The 21,227-nt window shown below is 56.2% G+C and overlaps 1 protein-coding gene across 3 annotated transcripts; it reads left to right on the forward strand.

The window, feature by feature from the left end:
* The first annotated feature begins 5,121 nt into the window (after nucleotides 1-5,121).
* On the forward strand, nucleotides 5,122-19,633 carry CHPF (chondroitin polymerizing factor). Of its 3 annotated transcripts, XM_045032515.1 has the most exons (5): nucleotides 5,983-6,436; nucleotides 10,898-11,462; nucleotides 13,289-13,471; nucleotides 17,896-19,151; nucleotides 19,202-19,633. In XM_045032515.1, the coding sequence occupies exons 1-5, from the start codon at nucleotides 6,309-6,311 to the stop codon at nucleotides 19,308-19,310; spliced, it is 2,241 nt and encodes a 746-aa protein (XP_044888450.1). In that variant the 5' UTR covers nucleotides 5,983-6,308; the 3' UTR covers nucleotides 19,311-19,633. The 3 variants fall into 3 exon arrangements, with proteins under 3 accessions (XP_044888449.1, XP_044888450.1, XP_044888451.1); XM_045032514.1 differs by lacking the exon at nucleotides 5,983-6,436 and adding an exon at nucleotides 5,122-5,387 and having other exon boundaries at nucleotides 17,896-19,633; XM_045032516.1 differs by having other exon boundaries at nucleotides 5,984-6,301; nucleotides 17,896-19,633.
* The last annotated feature ends 1,594 nt before the right edge of the window (nucleotides 19,634-21,227 follow it).

Consider the following 21,227-nt stretch of genomic DNA (forward strand, 5'->3'; position numbering starts at 1 on the left):
GCCTAAATTTGGCTTCCAGGACATCTCTCCTACCCTTCCCTATGTCATTGGTACCTACATGTACCACGACCACCGGCTCCTCCCCAGCACTACACATAAGTCTGTCTAGATGCCTCGAGAGATCCGCAACCTTCGCACCAGGCAGGCAAGTCACCATACGGTTCTCCCGGTCATCACAGACCCAGCTATCTATATTTCTAATAATCAAATCTCCCATTACTAACACCTGCCTTTTCCTAGAAACTGGAGTTCCCTCCCCCGGAGAGGCAACCTCAGTGCGAGAGGCAACCCCAGCACCATCTGGAAGGAGGGTCCCAACTACGGGAAGGTTTCCCTCTGCTCCCATTGACTGCTCTACTTCCCTGGGCCCTTCTTCCTCCTCAACAGCGCAGGGGCTGTCTAAGCGGAGGTGGGACAATTCTACTGTGTCCCGGAAAGCCTCATCCACATACCTCTCTGCCTCTCTCAGCTCCTCCAGTTCCGCCACCCTGGCCTCCAAAGTCCATACATGGTCTCTGAGGGCCAGGAGCTCCTTGCACCGACTGCACACATACGCCACCCGCCCACAGGGCACATAATCATACATGCGACAGTCAGTGCAATAACAAAGGGACATATTAACCTCTGAAGAGCCGCATGTGGCTCCGGAGCCAGAGGTTGGCCTCCCCTGGGTTAGACGGACTGCAAGGGTCAAATCCTTTACAGATATATTTCCCTAACCAACCTTAAGCTAACTTGAATTCTTTAATTTTATACTTACCCTACGTTTCCCCTTCTGAGAAATAGGGACAACGAGACTGACTTTCTCTGGGGAGCGGTGAAGACTGATTCACTCCTGCCTGGGAAGCTCTTTGGGAGCCAGATGAGACGTGCCAGAAGGGCAAAGGCTGAGGGTGGTGCAGGGCATGGAGGCCTTTCCGGGGGCACTGCAATGTCTCACTGTGAGCTCTGCACCACGCTCCCAAGCAGCGGGACCATGGCTGGCTCCCTTTCTTCCTGACCCATGCAAGGAGAGCGACTGCAGCTCACTAGGCTAATCGGGAACAGTCTTTGGACTCCAGGCGTGGGGGACTCCAGCGACACCTGCTCGGGCCCCAGGCAGGCAGCCTGAGCCCTGCCGCTCTTCATCTTTGCCCTTCTCCCTGCCCGCGGGCCTGCCCTGCCCAGGGTCCCATGGAGCCGCTGGTTTCCAGGCTGCGAGACGAACAAGGAGCCGAGTCCGGCAGAGTCAGGCTGGGCCTCATACAGAAGTCGCTAACCCAGGGATCAGCAAAGCCCCGGGCGGCCCATTCCCAGCTGGCCCCTCTGCCCCCCATCCAGCCCCCCCAGGCCCACCCCTGCTCTGCCCCTCTGCCCCCCCAGCCAACCCCCCACAGGCCCATCCAGCCCCAAGGGGCCCATTCCCGGCTAGCCCCTCTGCTCTCTCCATGGGCCCATCCAGCCCCCCCTCACTCTGCCCCAAGGGGCCCATTCCCAGCTGGCCCCTCTGCCCCTCTAGCCAACCCCCCATGGGCTCATCCAGCCTCCCTAGACCCCCCCCGCTCTACCACTGTGCCCCCCCAGCCAACCTCCAACAGACCCATCCAGCCCCCACGGGCCCACCCCCGCTCTGCCCCTCTGCCCCCCCAGCCAACCCCCCACGGGCCCATCCAACCCCCCCCGCTCTGCCCCAAGGGCCCATTCCCAGCTGGCCCCTCTGCCCCCCCAGCCATCCCCCCATGGGCCCACCCCCGCTCTGCCCCCCCAGCCAAACTCCAACAGATCCATCCAGCCCCCATGGGCCCACCCCCGCTCTGCCCCTCTGCCCCCCCAGCCAACCCTCCACGGGCCCATCCAACCCCCCCCCGCTCTGCCCCAAGGGCCCATTCCCAGCTGGCCCCTCTGCCCCCCCAGCCAGCCCCCCATGGGCCCACCCCCGCTCTGCCCCAAGGGGCCCATTCCCAGCTGGCCCCTCTGCCCCCCCGGGCTAAAGTGACCATACGTACTGGTTTTACCAGTACAGTACTGGTTTTTTGGACATTGGTCTGGTTAGTCGTGAGATGTAACCAGTACAGTTTAGGACTACAAAATCAAAAATTATTAATTTATCAAAAGATTGAGTACATCAAATCAATCCTTGATAAACCAGCCTAAATCAATTTTATTAATTTATCCTAGTTTTAGTTTTATTTTACACGACGGTTCTCGTCGTTGGATCTCGGCAATACTCAGCATTCAGCACACACACTCTCACTATATTGTGGCCGCGGCGACTTTTCGATAATACTCCCGCACATTACATACAGCCCGACCGTGGGAACTCGATGATGATGTCATCACATAGAGCCCCCCAAAATCGACCAATTCGGTGTTAGCTTCGGACTATAAAAGGCCCTCCGCAGCACAGGACAGGCACCAGTGATCTGGCATCTTCGGACCGTGACACTGGCCCTCAGAGCTCCGCGCTTTCTCGGTTACTCGAGCTTTTCGCTCTGCCATTTTCACGGCGCACCTCGCTGCTTCGCCAGGACCTGATGACTTCGCCCCCTTGGACCAGGATCAACACCTTCACCCCTTTGGACCAGGACCAGCGTCTTCGCCCCCCTCGATCCTGGACCGGTGACTTCGCCCCCTCGGACCAAGACCGACATCCGACGAAGTTTGTAATAATTGTTTATTTTTGGACACCCATGGCGCCAAAACGACGAAAGTGCGTCTTCAATGATGAGTTAAAATCGAAATATACATTCATCAAAGCAAGTACTAATAATGACAATAGTGAGGTGGAATGTGTAAAATGCAGAAGTGTATTTTCTATTGCAAACAGTGGAAAAACCGACATTGAAAACCACATACAAACAGTCAAACATAAACGGGCCGTGTCTGCAGCAATTGCAAGTACGAGTGTGATATCATATTTTAAGAAAAAATGATCTGAAGATGCTGAAAGAAAACTAGCTGCAGCTGAAGGTTTATGGGCGTACCACACAGTAATGCATAATCACTCATTCAGATCAATGGATTGTACCTGCAAACTGATTAAAACATGTTTTGATGCCAGGTTTACATGTTCTAGAACAAAATGCGAGGCAATAGTTACCGATGTGCTGGTGCCTTATGCGAAACAGTTATTGGAAGAGAATTTAGATGCTGCAAATTTTATTTATATTTATTCGGATGCATCAAACCACAAGGAAGTAAAGTTGATTCCCATAATAATAAGATATTTTTCATACCAGTCTGGAATAGACGTCAAAATTTTGGAAGTAAGAGATTTGCCAGGCAAAACATCTGACATAGTTACTGATTATATTTTGGAAGTGTTAAAAAAGTATCGTTTAGATACCAAGGTACTTGGATTTTGTGCTGACAACACCAATACTAACTTTGGAGGAATGCGAAGAAGTGGGAAAAATAACATTTTTACCAAGCTGAAATCAAATTTGGGTGGAAGAGAGCTTGTGGGAATTGGTTGTGCCACTCATATTTTGAACAATGCTATACAAACTGCAGCCGACTGTGTACCAATTGATGTGCAAACTTTCATCACCAAGATTTATTCATACTTTTATATATATACAGTGCGCATTAAGAATTGAAAGAATTTTGTGAGTTCGTGGTCATCGAATATAAGAAAGTCTTGGGATACAGTGCCACACGATGCTTGGCCTTAATACGCGCGATTGAGCGCGTCCTACAAATATATCCTGCCTTAAAATCATATTTTGCCTCAAACGAGAAGAGCCCCACAATTATCACAAATTATTTTGATAATTCAGAGACAGAGTCTTGGCTTTACTTTTTGCATAATGTGTCATCAATGTTCCACAATGCTATTTTGAAAATAGAAGGACAGGAGATTTCTATTATAGAAACTAGCAATATTTACAGTGACTTAACAAAATTAGCTGACAGAAAAGCAAACGTTTTCTTGCCGTTACAGGTGCGGCAAAATTTGAAGCAGCTTGAGGAAGAAGGCATATTAAAACCTGCTATTTTCAAAGAAAAAGTGGTAGAATTTTATGACACATGTATTCAATATCTAGAGGAATGGGAAGGACCTATTAAGCATACCGAAAAATTCAATTGGGTTTTGTTAAACACTAAACTCACCCATGACAACATTCAAGTTTGCAGTGATTACATTCTTCAGTATTTTTCTGAAATCAATTTAGTAGAAGATGAACTGTTTGATGAAACCTGCTTTGTCCTGCGCTACATTACAGATGAAAAAATTACTCACTGGAGACAAAATTCTTTACCAGTATCGAACAGATGGATTGAAATATTCAAAGCCTTCAGTGAAAATGATGTTTCCTACAAAAATATTGGCAAATTGGTAGAATATTGTCTCTGTTTACCAGGAACCAATGCACCTGCCGAATGTCTTTTTTCTTTGATGAACAATATCTGGTCCAGTGATAAAACTCAATTACATGTTGAAACTTTGAAATGTTTGCTAATTACTAAATATAATTTTAACCAAACTTGCATGGAATTTTATAAAAACATCCAGGAAAACGAATTATTAAAATCAATCCACTCTTCACAAAAATATAAGAAGCAAAATTAGGAATGTAGATTAAGTACTTTTGTACCATTTTTTATTAAAACCATTTTGTTTTACTGCTACACTTGTTTCTTTATTACTTGGATCCCAAAATCCTAAGTATACAATTATGTACTAATCTCCCCATATCAAATATTTGGTTTTTTTCCGCAAAATTACTTTCATAATATATAATATAAATAAAAGAAGTACATTTTATTGTATTCTTTCACTTAAAGAAAAAAAACCCTAAGCGTGCTCCGCAATATTTTTTCAGCTTCTATTCTACGACAGCGACTGTCACTCACAGGCTGGCTGAGCTATTCTAAATGTCCTGCTTTTAAATTTGAAAAAAATGGTCACGTTACCCCGGGGCCCATCCAGCCACCGAGGGGCGGGGCGGGGCCGGGAGGAGCCTGCGCGCTGCGGGACCCCCACGGCAGCGCGGCCCCGCCCCTCCCGCCAAGCCCCGCCCCTGCCCCGCCCCTGCCCCGCGGGGAGCCGCACGCGGGCGCGCGCCAGGCGCGGATTGGCTGGCGGGCGGTGACGCGGCGCTGCTGACGCGGGGCGCGCGCGGACACGTCGCACCCGCCATGCGCCTCTCGCTGCTGCTGCCGCTGCTGCGGCCCGCGGCGCCCGTGGCCGTCGGGGTGTCGCTGGGGCTGACGCTGAGTCTGCTCAGCGCGGGCTGGGGCCAGGCGCCCTGCGGGCCGCGCGCTGCGCGCCGCCCCGCCCCCCCGCCGCGCGCCGGCCCCGGCCCCGCCCCCGCCGGCCAACCGCCGCCCGCCGCCGCCTGGGAGCCGCGCGTGCTGCCCGCCCGGCCCGCCGCGCCCGCGCGCGCCGCCAGCAAGGCCGTCAGGTGGGGGCGGGGCGTTGGGGGCCCTGTCGGTTGTGGGGCTGTGGGAAGACGGGGGGGGCTGCGGGTTGAGTGGACGTGGGAAGGTGGGGGGATTGGGGGGGTGGGGGTTGAAGGGATGTGGGAAGATGGGGGGGCTGGAGGTTGGGGCTGTGGGAAGGGGGGGGGGCTGGAGGTTGAAGGGATGTGGGAAGATGGGGGGGCTGGAGGTGGGGGAAGGGGGTTGGGGGCTGTGGGAAGATGGGGGGTTGGAGGTTGGGCAGTGGGGGGGCTGTGGGTTAAGGGGATGTGGGAAGATGGGGGGGCTGGAGGTTGGGGCAGGGGATTGGGGGGATGTGGGAAGATGGGGGGCTGGAGGTTGGGGCAGGGGGTTGGGGGGCTGTGGGAAGATGGGGGGTTGGAGGTTGGGCAGTGGGGGGGCTGTGGGTTAAGGGGATGTGGGAAGATGGGGGGGCTGGAGGTTGGGGCAGGGGGTTGGGGGCTGTGGGAAGATGGGGGGTTGGAGGTTGGGCAGTGGGGGGGCTGTGGGTTGAAGGGATGTGGGAAGATGGGGGGGCTGGAGTTTGGGGCAGGGGGTTGGGGGGCTGTGGATTGAGGGGCTGTGGGAAGACAGGAGGGTTATGAAGTCACAAGTGTGGGGGTCAGCTCTGCTCTCCATCCGTGTCATGGACAGAGCCTCCCCTGTCTGGCATCCTGCAGCCCCCATGCACCCAGTATGCCCAGGGCTGGCCCTCCAGCCTCCACCGTGTATGAGCCAGGCCCTGGGGCACTGGCACCCTTCACTTACCATCCAATGGCACCTGCTGCGCCTGGTGATGGTGCTGGGGTGCTCCGTGCCCAGGCTCGCCGTCCTGGGCCAGCCCAAACCCCAGGGGGGCAGAGGGCACAGCAGGGCGTGCTGAGGCGAATTGGAACAGGTGTCTGATGAGTCTGGCTCCCCGGTGCGGTAGGGTGGGGAGCTGGTGTGCCAAGCACCCTGAGGCTGCCCTCCTTGAACGGAACAACCACGGCAAGGAGACGGAGCCCACGGGGAGAGATGAGGGGTGGTGGTGGTGAGTGCCCAGGGTCTGCCCAGTGGAAAGTAATTGGCAGCAGCCTGGCCCTGACCCTGCTGTTCCCCAGCCCATTTCATACCAGCTCCGCAGCCAGACACCCAGCAGCTTTCATCCGTGTCCCGTGGCCCAGCATAGTACAGGGATTGGGGTAGTGGGGAGTGACCTTAAATGGGAGGCCTGGGGCAGGGGGAAGGTTCAGAACTGCTGCCCTGGGCAAGGTCTGTTACAGAACCATGGTACAGCTGCCTCTGGATGTGAAGCGCAAGGGTGATGCTGTGGGTCTGGGGGAGAAGTGCCCAGGCTGTGGCATCTAGCTTGTCCCTAGGGCAGTGGCTGCTGTGGTGGTTCATATTGGTGCATGCTGGCTTGGAGCAGTCAGTGGGGACATGGTGGGGCAAATGTGGGGCTCCGACTTGATGCAGAAGGGGCCATGAAGGGGTTGGGCTTCAGCTGTGGCTCAGCAGGGTGAGTGCTGCTGGCTGCCCGGACAGTGCTGCCTCCCTCAGTTCAGTGAGACTGACTGGTTCATCGGTTTATTGGCCCTTCCAGGAGAGCGCAGGTCTCGGCTCTGGCTGCGCAGGAAGTCTTTCTGCAGAAATAGTTTCCTTTGGGAGCAGCCTGGCTGCACAGCCGCTGCTGGCCGAGCTGGCAGTACCCCTGCTCCCAGTGCTGCTGCTCTGCATTCTCAGACTGTTCTTGCCCCAGGCCTTGCCTTATCACAAAATGTTTCCTGGCCTAGCACCCGCCCCATTGATGACTTGTTCTCTCTATTAGGAAGCTTTTTCTCTTATCTAATGTCAGCATGCCCTGTGGTGGTTTGAGGTCATTCCACCTAGGGCTGCAATATCCCAAGCTAAGCAGGGTTGGGCCTGGTCAGTATTTGGATGGGAGGCCGTTGTGGACATCCAGGTGCTACAGAGAGCAGGGGAGTGACTCCAGGAGCTGGTCCCTGGGCTCAGCGCTTGGCAGTGCTGGGGCCCTGGCAGGATGCAGCACAGAGCGCCCAGGGACCGGGCCAGTGAACGAGCCCTGTTGTCCCCTGGAGGAGGCGAGAGGGCAGGAAGTGGAGGGGCTGAATGAGGCCAGTGTGCGGGAGGCAGCAGCTCAGGGTTGTTTCCTGCCTCTTGGCTGCACTGCATTGATAAAACCTGAGAGTGATGTGAGAATCATGCAGCTCTGGCTGGGGCTGCTGTGAGTGGGGCTGGGCCCCCCAGCAGCCAGCACTGAGACCAGCTCTTTCACGCCCTCTTCACAGGCTTCAGGTGCCTTTTGTGCTGGTGCTGCCTTTCACGGCCTCCCACGTTTGGGCCCTGGGCCCTCTCTGGCTCAGGTGGGCTGGGCTCAGGAGCTGAAATCTTCCCGCTTGGAGGCCCTGTGATTGAGTGGGTGCTTGGGGAGAGCAGAGCCCAGCTGCCCATGGGCAGGAAGGGGGTGTCAGTGACTCTCACTGCAGGAGTGGGTCTCTGGTCTCTCCCCCAGTGCTGGTGCTGCGTGGGCAGCGGGGTGCTGGAGCTAGTCTCTTGAGCTGTAGGACTGTGACTTGTGACAGCTCACTCCTATGGGAGGGATGGGTCTCCTAGCAAGGGGGAGCTGCAGCAAAGCAGGTGTCTGGATGGTGGAGGGCGGGAAATGCATGGGGCAGGGGCAGCAGAATGGGGGCTCTGGAAACTTGCTGTGTGTGGCTGTTCCTGGGGAGCTCAGATCCTTTCCCTGGGCAAAAAGCTGCCCTGGAGCTGGGATTCCTGCCTGAAACGTGGGCATAGTGGGGAGGCGGTGCCATTGCTGCTGGGCTGTGGAGAGCCCCTCCCCTCACTGCACCTCAGCAGGGGTCTGCCAATATCTTCCCACCAAGCAGACCGGGTCCCATCCCCAGCTGTCCCTTCTCTGCTGCAGCAAGTTCAGGTCTCGGCCTCACCTCCTTTGGGGCTCTGCCTTGCCTCATGTTCATGACACCTCCGCTGTGCCAGCCTTACCCGCCGCATCTCGCAGAACCTCTCCTCGCCCTGCCCTGCCCTGCCCTGCATGGTGTCCTCCCGTCAGCGCCCGCCAGTGGTGCAGCTGCCCTGTCATGGGCCTGCCGGTTGGTGTGAGCCATGCGGCAACCAAGAGAGCTGGGTTAGTAGGTTTGGGACCCTTGAGTTCTGCCCTGGGGAGTCTCATGCTACCGCCACCCTCCCCCATTGCATACCCAGCTGCCTAATTAGACTGAGCTCTTTGGGGCAGGGCCTGCCCGGCTCTGGGTCTCCACAGCCCGGGTGCACTAATCAGGGTGCTCTCTGCAGCCGTCCATAAGGGACAGCCCCCAGCTGAGTTGGCGGGGCCATGGTGCTGTGTCCCACCCTTGTCCCTGCCTGAGTGGGGTTGGCAGGTGGGCAGGGGCCCACTGGAATAGGGGACGTAGTCCTGTCCCTTAGCAATGCCCCGGGGCTGGTGGTGGGCTGTCCCGGAGCTTGTCCTGGGCCTTGTGTCCACCCTGGCGTGTGCTCCGTTGAATGTGGGGGCCCTGGGGCGGTGACCAGGAGGGCAGCTTTGCTGCATGTACACGCCCTATCCAGAGACTCTCCTGGGCTGCCCCATGTTGCCTACAGGAAACTTCTGTACCCACTGAGGCCTGTGGGGGTGGGGGTCTCCATCCCAGGACATGCAGCTGCTTTGCTCCACTCAAACTGCACCCTGCTCCCCTCCCAAGAAGGGTTTGTTCGGGATGCTGTGGTGCCCTGTCGGTGGGGGAGCATGTCCCACCCCTCCTGCTGTCCAGTGGGCTCAGCATAGCAGCTCCCTGGCAGGCTGGGACCTGGCCCGGGCCCCCCAGGCACAGTTATGGGATGCCACGTGTGTCACAGGCCAGGCCCGTGGCAGCAGCGGGAAGCCTGGGTTAGCAGTGGCTGGGTTGGTGCTGCCTGGGCCCATGGTGTCTGTGTCGCCCTGTGTGTGGCACGTGCCTTAACCTCTGGGGCCAAGGCAGGTCAGGTCCCCCTTCCCTGACACTGGGTCGGGAGAGGGAAGGAGAAGTGTGGTCAGCAAACTCCCTTTCTCCCCACCCACAATATGTGCCCCAGGGTCACCTGCTGCAGAGCTGGGAGGACACATGCTCACACACGACCCTCTCCCGGGCCCCACACTGCCTTAGCCTGCTCCTGTGTGGGGGATTAGGAATTAGCCTCTTTAGAGCACCACAGAGGAGGGGGTTCTGGAGGACCAGGGAGGCCCATCCGAAGGCTGGCTGGCGGCTGTTCTGGTACTGTGCTTGTCCCTGCTGCATCTGGGCCCTTTCCAGTGGGGCATTCAGCCAAGTGACTCCACATCTGCCACGCGTTCATTCTCCTGTCCCCTCCCCAAAGGAAGGGGCACGTGCTGCGGGGAGTCTGGATTCGGGTCTATATTAATAATATAAATGTGCTTGTTGCTGTGTGTGCATTAGAGGAGGCGGGTCGAGAAAACATGCCTGATGCTTGGGAGTTCTGCTGGGGTTCCCCATAACCTGGGATGTCCCCTCACTTACCTCTGCCCCAGCTATTCACCCCCTCAATCCTCTTGGTGCCATGACATTCTCTGTGGGCAGGGAATCTCCATGCTTGGAGCTGGTGAGGGCACGTATTGGGTATCTGTGCTGGGGCAGTGTCCCTGTGCCGGGCTGGTGGGAGGGACCCTTGGCTGCCCCTGTGCCAGTGTGGGAGTCCTGGGGTCTCAGACACACGAGGGGCCCCTGCAAGCGTGGCTGGGGGATTAGTGGGTGTGACCCAATGGGCAGAGCACTGGACTGGGATGCAGGAGCTCCGGGTTCGTTTCCTGGCTCTGCTGCTGGCCTGATGGGTGCTCTGGGGCCAGTCACTGCCTATCCCTACGATGGGGTTGGTGATGCTGACGTCTTTCATGAACTGCTTTGAGAGCTGTGCAGGAAACGTGCCAGACAGGAGCAGGGCTAGCCAGGGTGGCGCTCTCTGCAAACGGGAGAAGGTGGCGAAGGGCAGCCGAGGTGTTGAGGACTGCGGGAGGGGTGGTGCACCAGGGCGGGGCTGTGAGCCAGGGTAGCTCGCTGATGGTGTGAGGGGATGCCATGGAGGGAGGGGCACGTGCTGTGTATCCTGCCCCACCCAGCCCCTGCCTCTCGCTTTCTTGCCCTGAATCTGCCCTGCCCTGGAAGGACCCCTGCTGGGCAGAGATGGACTGGTCATCACCTACCCCTCTGCCCCCCACCCCTGCATCTCTGCAAGCTTCCTCACAGCAGTGCCCTGCCTGAATCCAGCCCTACTCAATGGCTCAGATGTGGCTCAGATGCAGCTCATCTGTGTTTGGGGAGAAGCCCAGAAATCCAAAGCTGTGCCTGGGTGCCGTGACTCGCGTGGTCAGCAGGATCAGCCCTGCAGGGCTCAGGGGCAGGTCTGAGCATGGCTGGCTGGGGGCAGGTTCCCTGGGCTGGGGAAAAAGCTCCCTGACATGCGCTTTCTGCCCTTCCAGGACGCGGTACATCAGTACGGAGCTGGGCATCCGGCAGCGGCTCTTTGTGGGCGTGCTCACCTCCAAGAGCACGCTGAACACGCTGGCTGTGGCCGTGAACCGCACGCTGGGGCATCGGCTGGAGCGGCTGGTGTACTTCACAGGCACGCGGGGCCGCAAGGTGCCGCACGGCATGACGGTGGTGACGCATGGCGATGAGCGGCCCATCTGGAACATGTACCAGACCATCAAGTACATGCTGGACCACTACGTGGGCGACTTCGACTGGTTCTACCTGGTGCAGGACGACACCTACACCGAGGCCCATCGTGTCAGCCGCCTGGTCGCCCACCTCAGCATCGACACCCTCCTCTACCTGGGCCGGCCTGAGGAGTTCATTGGGGGCGACACCGAGGGGCGCTACTGCTACGGTGGCTTCGGCTACCTGCTCTCCCGCAGCCTGCTGCTGCGCCTGCAGCCCCACCTGGAGAACTGCCGCAACGACATCCTGAGCGCCCGGCCCGACGAATGGCTGGGGCGCTGCATCATCGACTACACGGCCATCAACTGCATGGAGGAGCACGAGGTCAGAGCTCGCCCCCACCCTGGCCTCCTGCCCCCATCAACCCTCACCCCTTCATTGATTCCCTGCCTCCATCTACCCCCGCCCTGGCCTCCTGCCCCCATCAACCCCCACATTGGCCCCCTCTGCCCCATCAACCCTCACCCACTCATTGATCACCCGCCCCCTTTGCCCCCACACTGACCTCTCTGCCCTGTGACGGGTTTCCCCCAGGGTGCCACCTGGAACTGGGGTACCACTGAGCCCGCCTGATCCACCAACCCGGGTTCACTTTACACTGTACTGTGCAGCCTGCCAAGCCCTCCCCCAGGCTTCAGCCTGCACGTTACCAGTACACGTACAGGTAGGGACACAGCCAGCTGCAGGAACACACAGATGCTGAAATCAGCTCTGCATGGGAAGGCTAAGCTAAGGAACTGCCCAGTACTCAAGTGAACACTCCCCTCTAGAGGGTGATCCCGAAGATATACCGTCTTGCACCGCACAGAGATCTGTACAGCACAAGCTCATGAAATTCGCCCCCTTCCTCAGTGTGGAGCGGAATAGACACAGCTTTATGCCCCAAGTATGATTTCCCTACACTGGGTTTAGACAAAACCAAACCAAGTTTATTAACTACAAAAGATAGATTTTAAGTGACTCTAAGGGATAGCAAATGGATCAAAGGAGATTACTTAGCAAATAAAACAAAAATGCAAACTAAGCTTAATATACTAAAGAAATTGGATGTGAGTAGCAAATTCTCACCCTTGCAGAGTTTTTGCGTTGTAAGTTTCACTGATGACAGGGAACCAGTGAAAGAAAAGTGCTGGTTTATGTCCTCACTTAATTCCTCGGGCATCAGAGAATGTTTACACTGGCAGCACTTCCATCGCTGATGAGAGCAGCACTATAGAGCAGCTTTCCCACAGTGCAGCTCTCGATAGGTCTTGTGGGAAAGGGGGGTGAGTGGAAGGCATTCTGGGTCCCTGCCCAGTGCCCTGTGCTGCCCTGCTTCGTGTCCCAGCAGCCCCATTACTTCCTTGTTTCTTTCCTGGCATTTTTAACACCCCTGCCCCTTCCTGCTATCTGGCTGCTTTCCCCACCACATCTACAAGCAAAGGGAAAGGGAATTTCAAACTTCCTGGGGCTTACAGGGGGAGGGGTGGACGTCCCTTTATCTGGCATCAGAGCAGTGGAGATACTGGCCAGAGTGGTCACTTTTGGAACTGTGGGATATCCTCCAGAGGCCAAAAGGTGTTTACACAGGTAGAACCCCAGCTCAGGGCCTGCGGTACCGGTACTCAGAGCAGGGATTAGGGTGTGATTTGGGGCAGGTATTACCCCCTCTCTCTCTCTCCGATTCAGGGCCTGCGGTACCAGTACTCGGAGCAGGGATTAGGATGTGATTTGGGGCAGGCATTACCCCCTCTCTCTCTCCGATTCAGGGCCCGCGGTACCGGTACTCAGAGCAGGGATTAGGGTGTGATTTGGGGCAGGCATTACCCCCTCTCTCTCCAATTCAGGGCCTGCGGTACCAGTACTCGGAGCAGGGATTAGGGTGTGATTTGGGGCAGGCATTATCCCCTCTCTCTCTCTCCAATTCAGGGCCTGCGGTACCAGTACTCGGAGCAGGGATTAGGGTGTGATTTGGGGCAGGCATTATCCCCTCTCTCTCTCTCCAATTCAAGGCCTGCGGTACCGGTACTCAGAGCAGGGATTAGGGTGCGATTTGGGGCAGGCATTATCCCCTCTCTCTCTCTCCAATTCAGGGCCTGCGGTACCAGTACTCGGAGCAGGGTTTAGGGTGTGATTTGGGGCAGGCATTATCCCCTCTCTCTCTGATTCAGGGCCTACGGTACCAGTACTTTGAGCTGGGGAAGAACACGGACCCGGAGCGGGAGAGCGACCCCCGTTTCCAGAGCGCGTTCACTGCCCATCCTGTGCTGGACCCTGTCCAGATGTACAGGTTGCACAAACACTTTGCCCAGGTGGAGCTGGAGAGGACCTACCAGGAGATCCAGCAGCTCCAGGTGAGGCCCGGCACCGGGAGAGGGGGAGTGTAGAGGGGATGGGCCTAGAGCTCTGAATCAGATGGGCAGGGAGCAGCCTGGCTGCAGCTTGCGTCACCTTGCCCCAGGGAGCCGTCTCATTCAATCTCAATCTGCTTTACCTGCCTTAATGAGGCAGCCGGAGCACAGAATCCCCCTGGCCTGTGCCCTGGCACCGGGGCCAGGCATCTTCCTTCACCCTCTATGCTGGTGATCGACCCTGGCAGAGGCGGTTCTGCTAGGAGAACAGGCCTGCCAGGGTGGCGGAGCATGCCCTCTGCGGGCATTACTCTGGTAGATCTGGACTGGCCTGATCTCTGAGCCCAGCCTGGCACTATTGCCCAGCTCAAGTGCTCCCACTGCTGGCTGCCTTCCTCCTGCAGGGTTTTATCAGTTTTTTTCTTTTAAAGGCAGAAAGGATCCCTGTGATGGAGGTTATGCTCTGACCTCTGCATAACACAGACCGAGAACTTCCTTGAAACAGTCCCTGGCTGAACTAGAGCAGATCTTCTAGGAAATCTCTAGTTCTGATTTAAAAACTTCCGGTGATAGGGAATTTTTCATGACCCTTGGTAAACTGTTCCAGTGGCTAATTACTGTCACTTAAAAATGTGCACCTTATTTCTAGGCTGAATTTGTCTAGCTTCAACTTCCAGCCATTGGATCACATTAGACCTTCCTCTGCTAGACTGAAGAACCTTCTACTATCAAATTTCTGTTCCCTGTGTAGGTACTTACAAACATGATCAAGACACCCCTTAACCTTCTCTTTGTTAAGCTAAATAGATTGAGCTCCTTGAGTCTGTCACTATAAGGCAGGTCTTCCAATCTGTTAATCATTCTTGTGGCTCTTCCCTGAAGCCTCTCCAATTTATCAACACCCTTGAATTGTGATCACCAGAATAGGACACAGGATTCCAGCAGCTATGGCACCAGTGCTGAATACAGAGGTAATATAATACCCCTTCTCCTACTTGATATTCTAAGGATGGCCGTAGCCCCTTTGGCCACAGCATCTCACTGGGAGCTCATGTTCAGCTGGTTATCCACCATGACCCCCTGCTTCCCCAGATACAATACCCCGTTCTGTAAGTATGGCTACATTCTTTGTTCTTAGATGCATGTCTTTGCGTTTGGCCGTACTAAAAACACATTGTTTGCTTGCGCCCAGCTTACCAAGAAATCCAGGTCATTCTGTATTGATGACTTGTCTCTCTCCTTTGTTTATTTTCCCCCCAAACTCTGTCATATGCAAACTTTATCAGTGACTTTGTTTTTTCAAAGCCATTGATAAACAAGCTAAATAGCATAGGGCCATAAACTGTTCCCTGCAGGACCCCATTAGAAACACGCCAGCTCGATGATGATTTCCCATTTACAATTACATTTTGAGACCTAGTAGCTAGTCTTTCATCCATTCAGTGTGTGGCCATGTTGATTTTTTTTGTATTTTTCTAGTTTATTAATTGAGTTGTCATATGGTGCCAAATCAAACCCCCTACAGAACCGTCTAGATCAGGGGTAGGCAACCTATGGCACGGGTGCCAAAGGCGGCACGCAAGCTGATTTTCAGTGGCACTCACACTGCCTGGGTCCTGGCCAGCAGTCCAGGGGGCTCTGCATCTTAATTTAATTTTAAATGAAGCTTCTTAAACATTCTGAAACCTTATTTACTTTACATACAACCATAGTTTACTTATATATTATAGACTTATAGAAAGAGACCTTCTAAAAAGGTTAAAATGTATTATTGGCACGCGAAACCTTAAACTAGAGTGAACAAATGAAGACTCGGCACACCACTTCTGAAAGGTTGCCGACCCCTGGTCTAGATGTAATATATTTACTAACTTTTATCAACCAAGCTTGTAATCTCATTAAAAAAACATATTGATTGGCATTAATTACATTACCTTCCTTTAATTCTTTATTAATAGAGTCCTGTTTCAGCTGTCCCATTATTTTGCCCAGGGCTGATGTCAGACTGATAGGCCAATAATTCCTCAGGCCACCCCGGTTACCCTTTTTGAATATTAACACAATCGCTTTGTGCCAGTCCTCCGAAAATTCCCCAGGGTTCCATTGACTTGTTAAAAATCAACATTAATGGTCTGGAGACTTTCTGTGCCAGCTCTTTTAAAACTCTTGAAGGCAGGTTATCCAGACCTGCTGATTTAAAAATGTCTGAATTTAATAGCTGCTGTTTAACATCTCCAGAGTTACTCTTGGAATGGAAAGTGTTTGATCATCATGTGACATGACGACATCATCTGGCTTTTTTCCACCTTCAGAACAGAAATATTTATTGAACACTTCAGCTTTTTTGCATTATCATTGACAGTTCTACCATTTGCATCTAGTCATGGCCCAATACCATAGGTAGGGTTCCTTTGGCTCTTGATATACTTTAAAACCCATCCTTTTTATTGTCTGTAACTCTGCTGGGCGTGTGCCACCAGCGCTGAGCCCGCTGGGACGGAACCACAGGTCGCTCTGGTAACAGGAATCCCGACTGGGCGTCCGTCTGTACCGAAGCCAGAGATCTTGGCCGTGGCCTCTGACCTTCCTGATTCCTGTGAATCCCCACAGCCATGCGGAGGCCCCTCTGAGTGTCTCTGTTGTTAGTGTTTGACACGTAACAAATCCTGGAGCCCCGAGTAAGTACCCAGGGACGGGAGAAAAGCCAACATGGCGCCAGCATTTAAAATCCAACCTGTGATTGTGTGGGGCTGAATCACAGGTTTCGATGATAAAGGTAACTGGTTACCATGGTGCACCGAGACTCTGTAAGGCATGTTTTGGCTCCCCGTGGTGTTCTTGATTAAACAGAAACAATTAAGCACTCCACCAAATCAATGCAGCCTGTCTGAAATGGATTAAAAACTGGTGAACAGATCTCCAGAAGTTGCCATAAATGGGAAATTGTCATCCACTGGGGTCTGTCTATTGGGGTCCTGCAGGGCTCTGTTCTTGACCCAGTGCTATTCAATATCTTGTATCAGTGCTGGTAAAATCTGCAGATGACACAAATTGCTGAGTTGTAAATAAGGATGGGGACAGGTCTGTGACACAGCCTGGCCTGGATCACTTGATAAGGTTGACTCACGTGAACAGCGTGTGTTTTAACACAGCCAAATGTGAGGTCACACACCTAGGAAAAAAGAATGTCGGTCACGCTTACGAGATGGGCACCGTATCCTGGACACATTGAACAGGATTTAGGGGTCACGGTAGGTAACCAGTTGAACATGAGCGCCCAGTGCAGTGCTGTAGCTAAATGGGCGAACTTGATCCCTAGCTGTATAAGCAGGGGGGATGCCAGGTGCAAGCAAGGAGGTGGTGTTCCCTCTGTGTATGGCATTAGAGCAGACTGCACACTGTGTCCAGTTCTGGTGTCAACTCTTCAAACAGAGCATTGGAAAAACAGGCTCAGAAAGGAGCTACAGAAGGGATTTGAGATCTGAAAAGCTGCCTGACAGTGAGAGACTAGGCAGCTCAGTCTATTCAGTCCATCCAAGAGAAGGGTATGAAGTGCCTTGGGCATATGGACTGTACAAGCACTGACAGAGGTAGATTTCTCCTGACAGAGGTCTCTAACCCAGCAGACAAGGCAGAGCGAGACCCAGTGGCTGGAGCTGAAGTGAGACACATTCAGAGTAGAAATGGGGCACAGATGTTGAACGGGGCGGGGAATTAACCACTGGCACAGGTCACCCAGGGACCAGACTGAGTTCTAAAGGTCCTGCCCCACCTCAGCCAGGAGTGGGAGGCTGGATGCAGGAGTTGCTGGGGAGGGTCTCAGGCTGGTAGAGGGGTCGGACCCTCTGGCCTGTGAATTTGTAAATGTTATATGATGGTAGCGGCCACAGGCCCTCCTCAGGATCGGGCCCCGTCATGCCAGGTGGGCATGGTCAGAGCCAGTCCCTGCCCTGAAGGGCTCAGCCTGAAGATCCAGCTGAGGGGCGGAGGCGGGAGCCAGGCCCGGGATGGCTGAAGGGCGGAGGCAGGAGCAGTGCAGGACAGCAGATGAGCTGTGGGGATTGGCCAACCAGCTGGAGTCACTGTAGGGTTTGTGTAACCTTGAGCAGCTGAGGAATAGTCTCAGCTCCTTATTGTATGGGTTGGTGCTGCCATCTGATGGGGAAATGGTGACCTTGCATAGCTAACACTGCGTCCCCGCCCCTGGAGTGACAAGGTGGGGGAGGTCACATCTTTTATTGGACCAACTTTGGCTGGCGCGAGAGACGCTTTCGAGCCACACAGAGCTCCCCTAGAAACTTGGGGATTTGGTAGGAAACCGGGGGTGACTGTGTGCCTGGGAGGAGCTAGGCCAAGCCATGGAGGGTTGGTGTGGGGGACTGGAGGGTGTCTTGTTCCTGCTTCAACTCCCCTCCCTCCTTGTGCAGCTGGAGATCCAGAACACCAGCAGCCTGTCCGCAGACGGAGACCACGGCGCCACGTGGCCTGTCGGCATCACCCCCCCGTTCCAGCCCAAGACGCGCTTCGAGGTGCTGCGCTGGGACTACTTCACGGAGGAGCAGTTGTACTCGTGCATAGATGGCTCCCCCAAGTGCGAGCTGCGCGGCGTGGACATGGCTGACGTGGCCGACGTGGTGGCCATAGCCATGGAGGAGCTGAACCGCAAGTACCAGCCCGTGCTGCACATCCGCAAGCAGCAGCTGGTGAACGGGTACCGGCGCTTCGACCCCACGCGGGGCATGGAGTACATGCTGGACCTGCAGGTGGAGGTGGTGACGCAGAAGGGGCACAGCCGCTCGGTCGTCAAGCGTGTGCACCTGGTACGCCCCCTCAGCGAGGTGGAGATCATCCCCATGCCCTACGTGACTGAGGCCAGCCGCATCAACGTCATCCTGCCGCTGACCGCACATGACCGGGACCATGCTAGCCACTTCCTGGAGGTGTACGCGGCGGCCGCCTTCGAGAGCAGTGAGAACGCCGTGCTCACCTTCCTCTTCATCTACGACCCCTTCGAGGCCCAGCAGGTGGCACAGAATGACGTCTTCGCTCCGGTCAAGGCCAGGATCGCCGAGTACGAGCGCAAGTACGCCGAGGTGAAGATCCCTTGGATCAGCGTCAAGACAGACGCGCCCTCCCAGATCAAGGTCATGGACATCATCTCCAAGAAGCACCCCGTGGACACGCTTTTCTTCGTGGCCAGCGTGGACACCGAGGTCACCACCGACTTCCTGAACCGCTGCCGCATGAACACCATCAACAGCTGGCAGGTCTTCTTCCCAGTCCACTTCCAGGGCTACAACCCGGCCATCGCCTACCACAACCAGGCGCCGCCCGCTGCCCTGGATCTGATGCGAGACGCTGGGCGCTTTGACCGAGACATCTTCCACGAGGCCTGTTTCTACAACGCCGACTACATGGCAGCGCGCACCCGCATGGCAGGCGACGCGCAGGAGAACGAAGACATCTTGGAGACCCTGGACATCTACGACATGTTCATCAAGTATTCCAACCTGCACGTCTTCCGGGCCATGGAGCCCGCCCTGCTGCAGCGCTACCGGCAGCACGTCTGCAACCCCCGCCTCAGCGAGGAGATCTACCACCGCTGCATGCAGAGCAACCTGGAGGGGCTGGGCTCCCGCTCTCAGCTGGCCATGGTGCTCTTCGAGCAGGAGCAGGGCAACAGCACCTGAGCTGCAGGAGGGGCTGGCTTGGCTGCCTCCCCACGGCCTGCCCCACCTGCTCTGCTGGCTCTGGTGGTTCTTCCCCTCCCGCATGGTGCAGCGGGCACGCTCCCTGCAGACCGTGGGCTGGGTGGGGGATGGGCTCAGACCATCAGCTCTAGACTAGTGCTGGCACTGGCCGGGCTGGGGCGCTGAGGGGGGACCTGTGATCTCCTGGGGCTGGAGAGACTCCCCTGGGAGCTGGTTAGAGGATGGGGCTGGGAGTCAGGCCACCTGGGTTCTGATCCCAGCTCTGCTCTGGACCCTGGCTGGTCTCAGTGTCTCCCTCCCCCCTCTTTCCATGGGGCAGTGATACTGAGCAGCCCCTGGGAGGGGGCTTCATGGGGGCTGGGCAGGGCCCCAGGGCAGGTCCAGGGTTTGCTCCAAAACCTCTGCTCCCATGAAATGGCCCTGGAAGGCTGGGAGTGGCTGGTGGAGGAGGCAGGAGCCTCTCCCTGTCCCCTCTACACAGCGTGTCGGCCATGTTGGAGCAGCGTGGACCCTCTGCTCCTGTGTGCACGGGGTGCCTGGCCCTGCCCCGCGGTGTGCGGCTTTGCGTGCTGGTGAGTGTGGGGCGTTGATGTGGGTAGAGTGACTTGTGAGGACAGGGCTGGCCGTGCGACTCCATCCCGCAGTGAGGTGCAGCACCCCCTGTGTCTGCCCTCTGCCCCATGAACTCCGCTGGCTCCAGTGGGCTGAGGCTCCCCTCCCCCTCCCCTGGCTGCTCCAGCCCTGGAGCGTGTGGCTTTAAAGGGTAATTGCCTGGCTTTGCCCCCCAGGTGCTGCCACTTGGGGTTGGAGGCTCTGAGAGCCCCTGTTTGGTACAGTGTGGGGTGCGCTTGCCCTGTCAGCCCCTCACCCACGGAGTCCCTGGGGTGCTGCAGGGCAGGAGGGATTAGAGCTGCAGGCCCGATCCAGGGCTCTGTCCCAGGTGGCTCAGGGTGCCGGCTCCTGGCTTGCATTCCTGATGGTGCAGCCTGGGCTCTGGGCAGCTGGAACCTGCTGCTGTAGAGCTGGGGGAGGCTGGAGACTGGGGCCGGGGGAGGGTTTCTCTGGTACGTATGGAGTAATAAGACATTTAATGTCAGTGCAATGCAGCTCTGGCAATAACCCGCTGGCCGAAGCACTCCTGGCTTGGGGGAGGGGGAAGCCTACAGGGCCCGGGCCCCAGGACGTGTGGGTGGGTCCCTCTGTTCATTGACTGTGCTGCTCCCCATGGGAACCAGGACCCAGGCCGGTTTGGCCTCAGCAGTATTTTAGCAGAATGGGAGGACGCTGCAGCCCTCGGACGAGAGCTTCCCCTGGGAAGTTTGAGCTGTCGCTGCCACTGGCTCAGCAGGCCTGACGCAGCTGCCCCTGCTGGTGCTGTCACCCTCAGGGCTCTCCATGCCGCTGCTTGCGGGGCTGCATAAGGGGACGGGGTCCTGTCCCCATTGGCTGCAGGCAGGGCCCTGTGCAGGGACACGGGTGCTGGAATCGGGCCCTTCTCCGAGCAAGCGTTGACTCCTGGCTTCTCCGTGGAGCTGTGCTCTCTGCCTTGAGCTCGCCAGGTCGGGGGCCGTGCCTGGGGCTGCCCCCAGTCAATGCTGCTGGGGCTGCCAGAAACGGGACAGATGGGCTGCAATGGGAGTCTCCACGGAGAAAGTGACCGAGGAGCCAGGCTCGGCTCCAGGTTTATATTTAATGGGGTTGGGTTATCGTGTTTACACTGCAATAAAACAGAGAGGACAAGCTAGTCTGGCTGCGAATTCTTCACTGCGGGGGAGGGAGGGCACCAAAGGAGGAGAGAGAGGGAGTTGTACCTGGGCTCAGAGAGGGGAGCCGGGCCGGGGAGGGTCCCAGGGCAGGACTGTCCCTCCTTTACTGTGCAGCTGAGGGGTGACTGGCTGTGCTGGGAGGTCGGGCGCTGATGCCCCCTGTGTGCTGCCCTGGCGGGGGAGCCTTGGGGCTCTGCAGCAGAGCCGGGGTGGGGCTGCTGAGCTCTGCCTGCTGGGGAGCTCTGGGTGCACAGGACGACAGGTCAGCTGCTTCTGAGCTGC

This window comes from Mauremys mutica, chromosome 10 (genome assembly GCF_020497125.1).
Source record: "Mauremys mutica isolate MM-2020 ecotype Southern chromosome 10, ASM2049712v1, whole genome shotgun sequence".
NCBI classification, from domain to species: Eukaryota; Metazoa; Chordata; order Testudines; family Geoemydidae; genus Mauremys; species Mauremys mutica.

Bases quoted from the DNA above. Each gene is read 5' to 3' on its own strand.
- CHPF (XM_045032514.1), top strand. From the start codon at position 5,122: ATGCGCCTCTCGCTGCTGCTGCCGCTGCTGCGGCCCGCGGCGCCCGTG. The intron at 5,388-10,897 runs GTGGGGGCGGGG...CTGCCCTTCCAG, and splicing joins GCCGCCAGCAAGGCCGTCAG to GACGCGGTACATCAGTACGG. The intron at 11,463-13,288 runs GTCAGAGCTCGC...TCTCTGATTCAG, and splicing joins ACTGCATGGAGGAGCACGAG to GGCCTACGGTACCAGTACTT.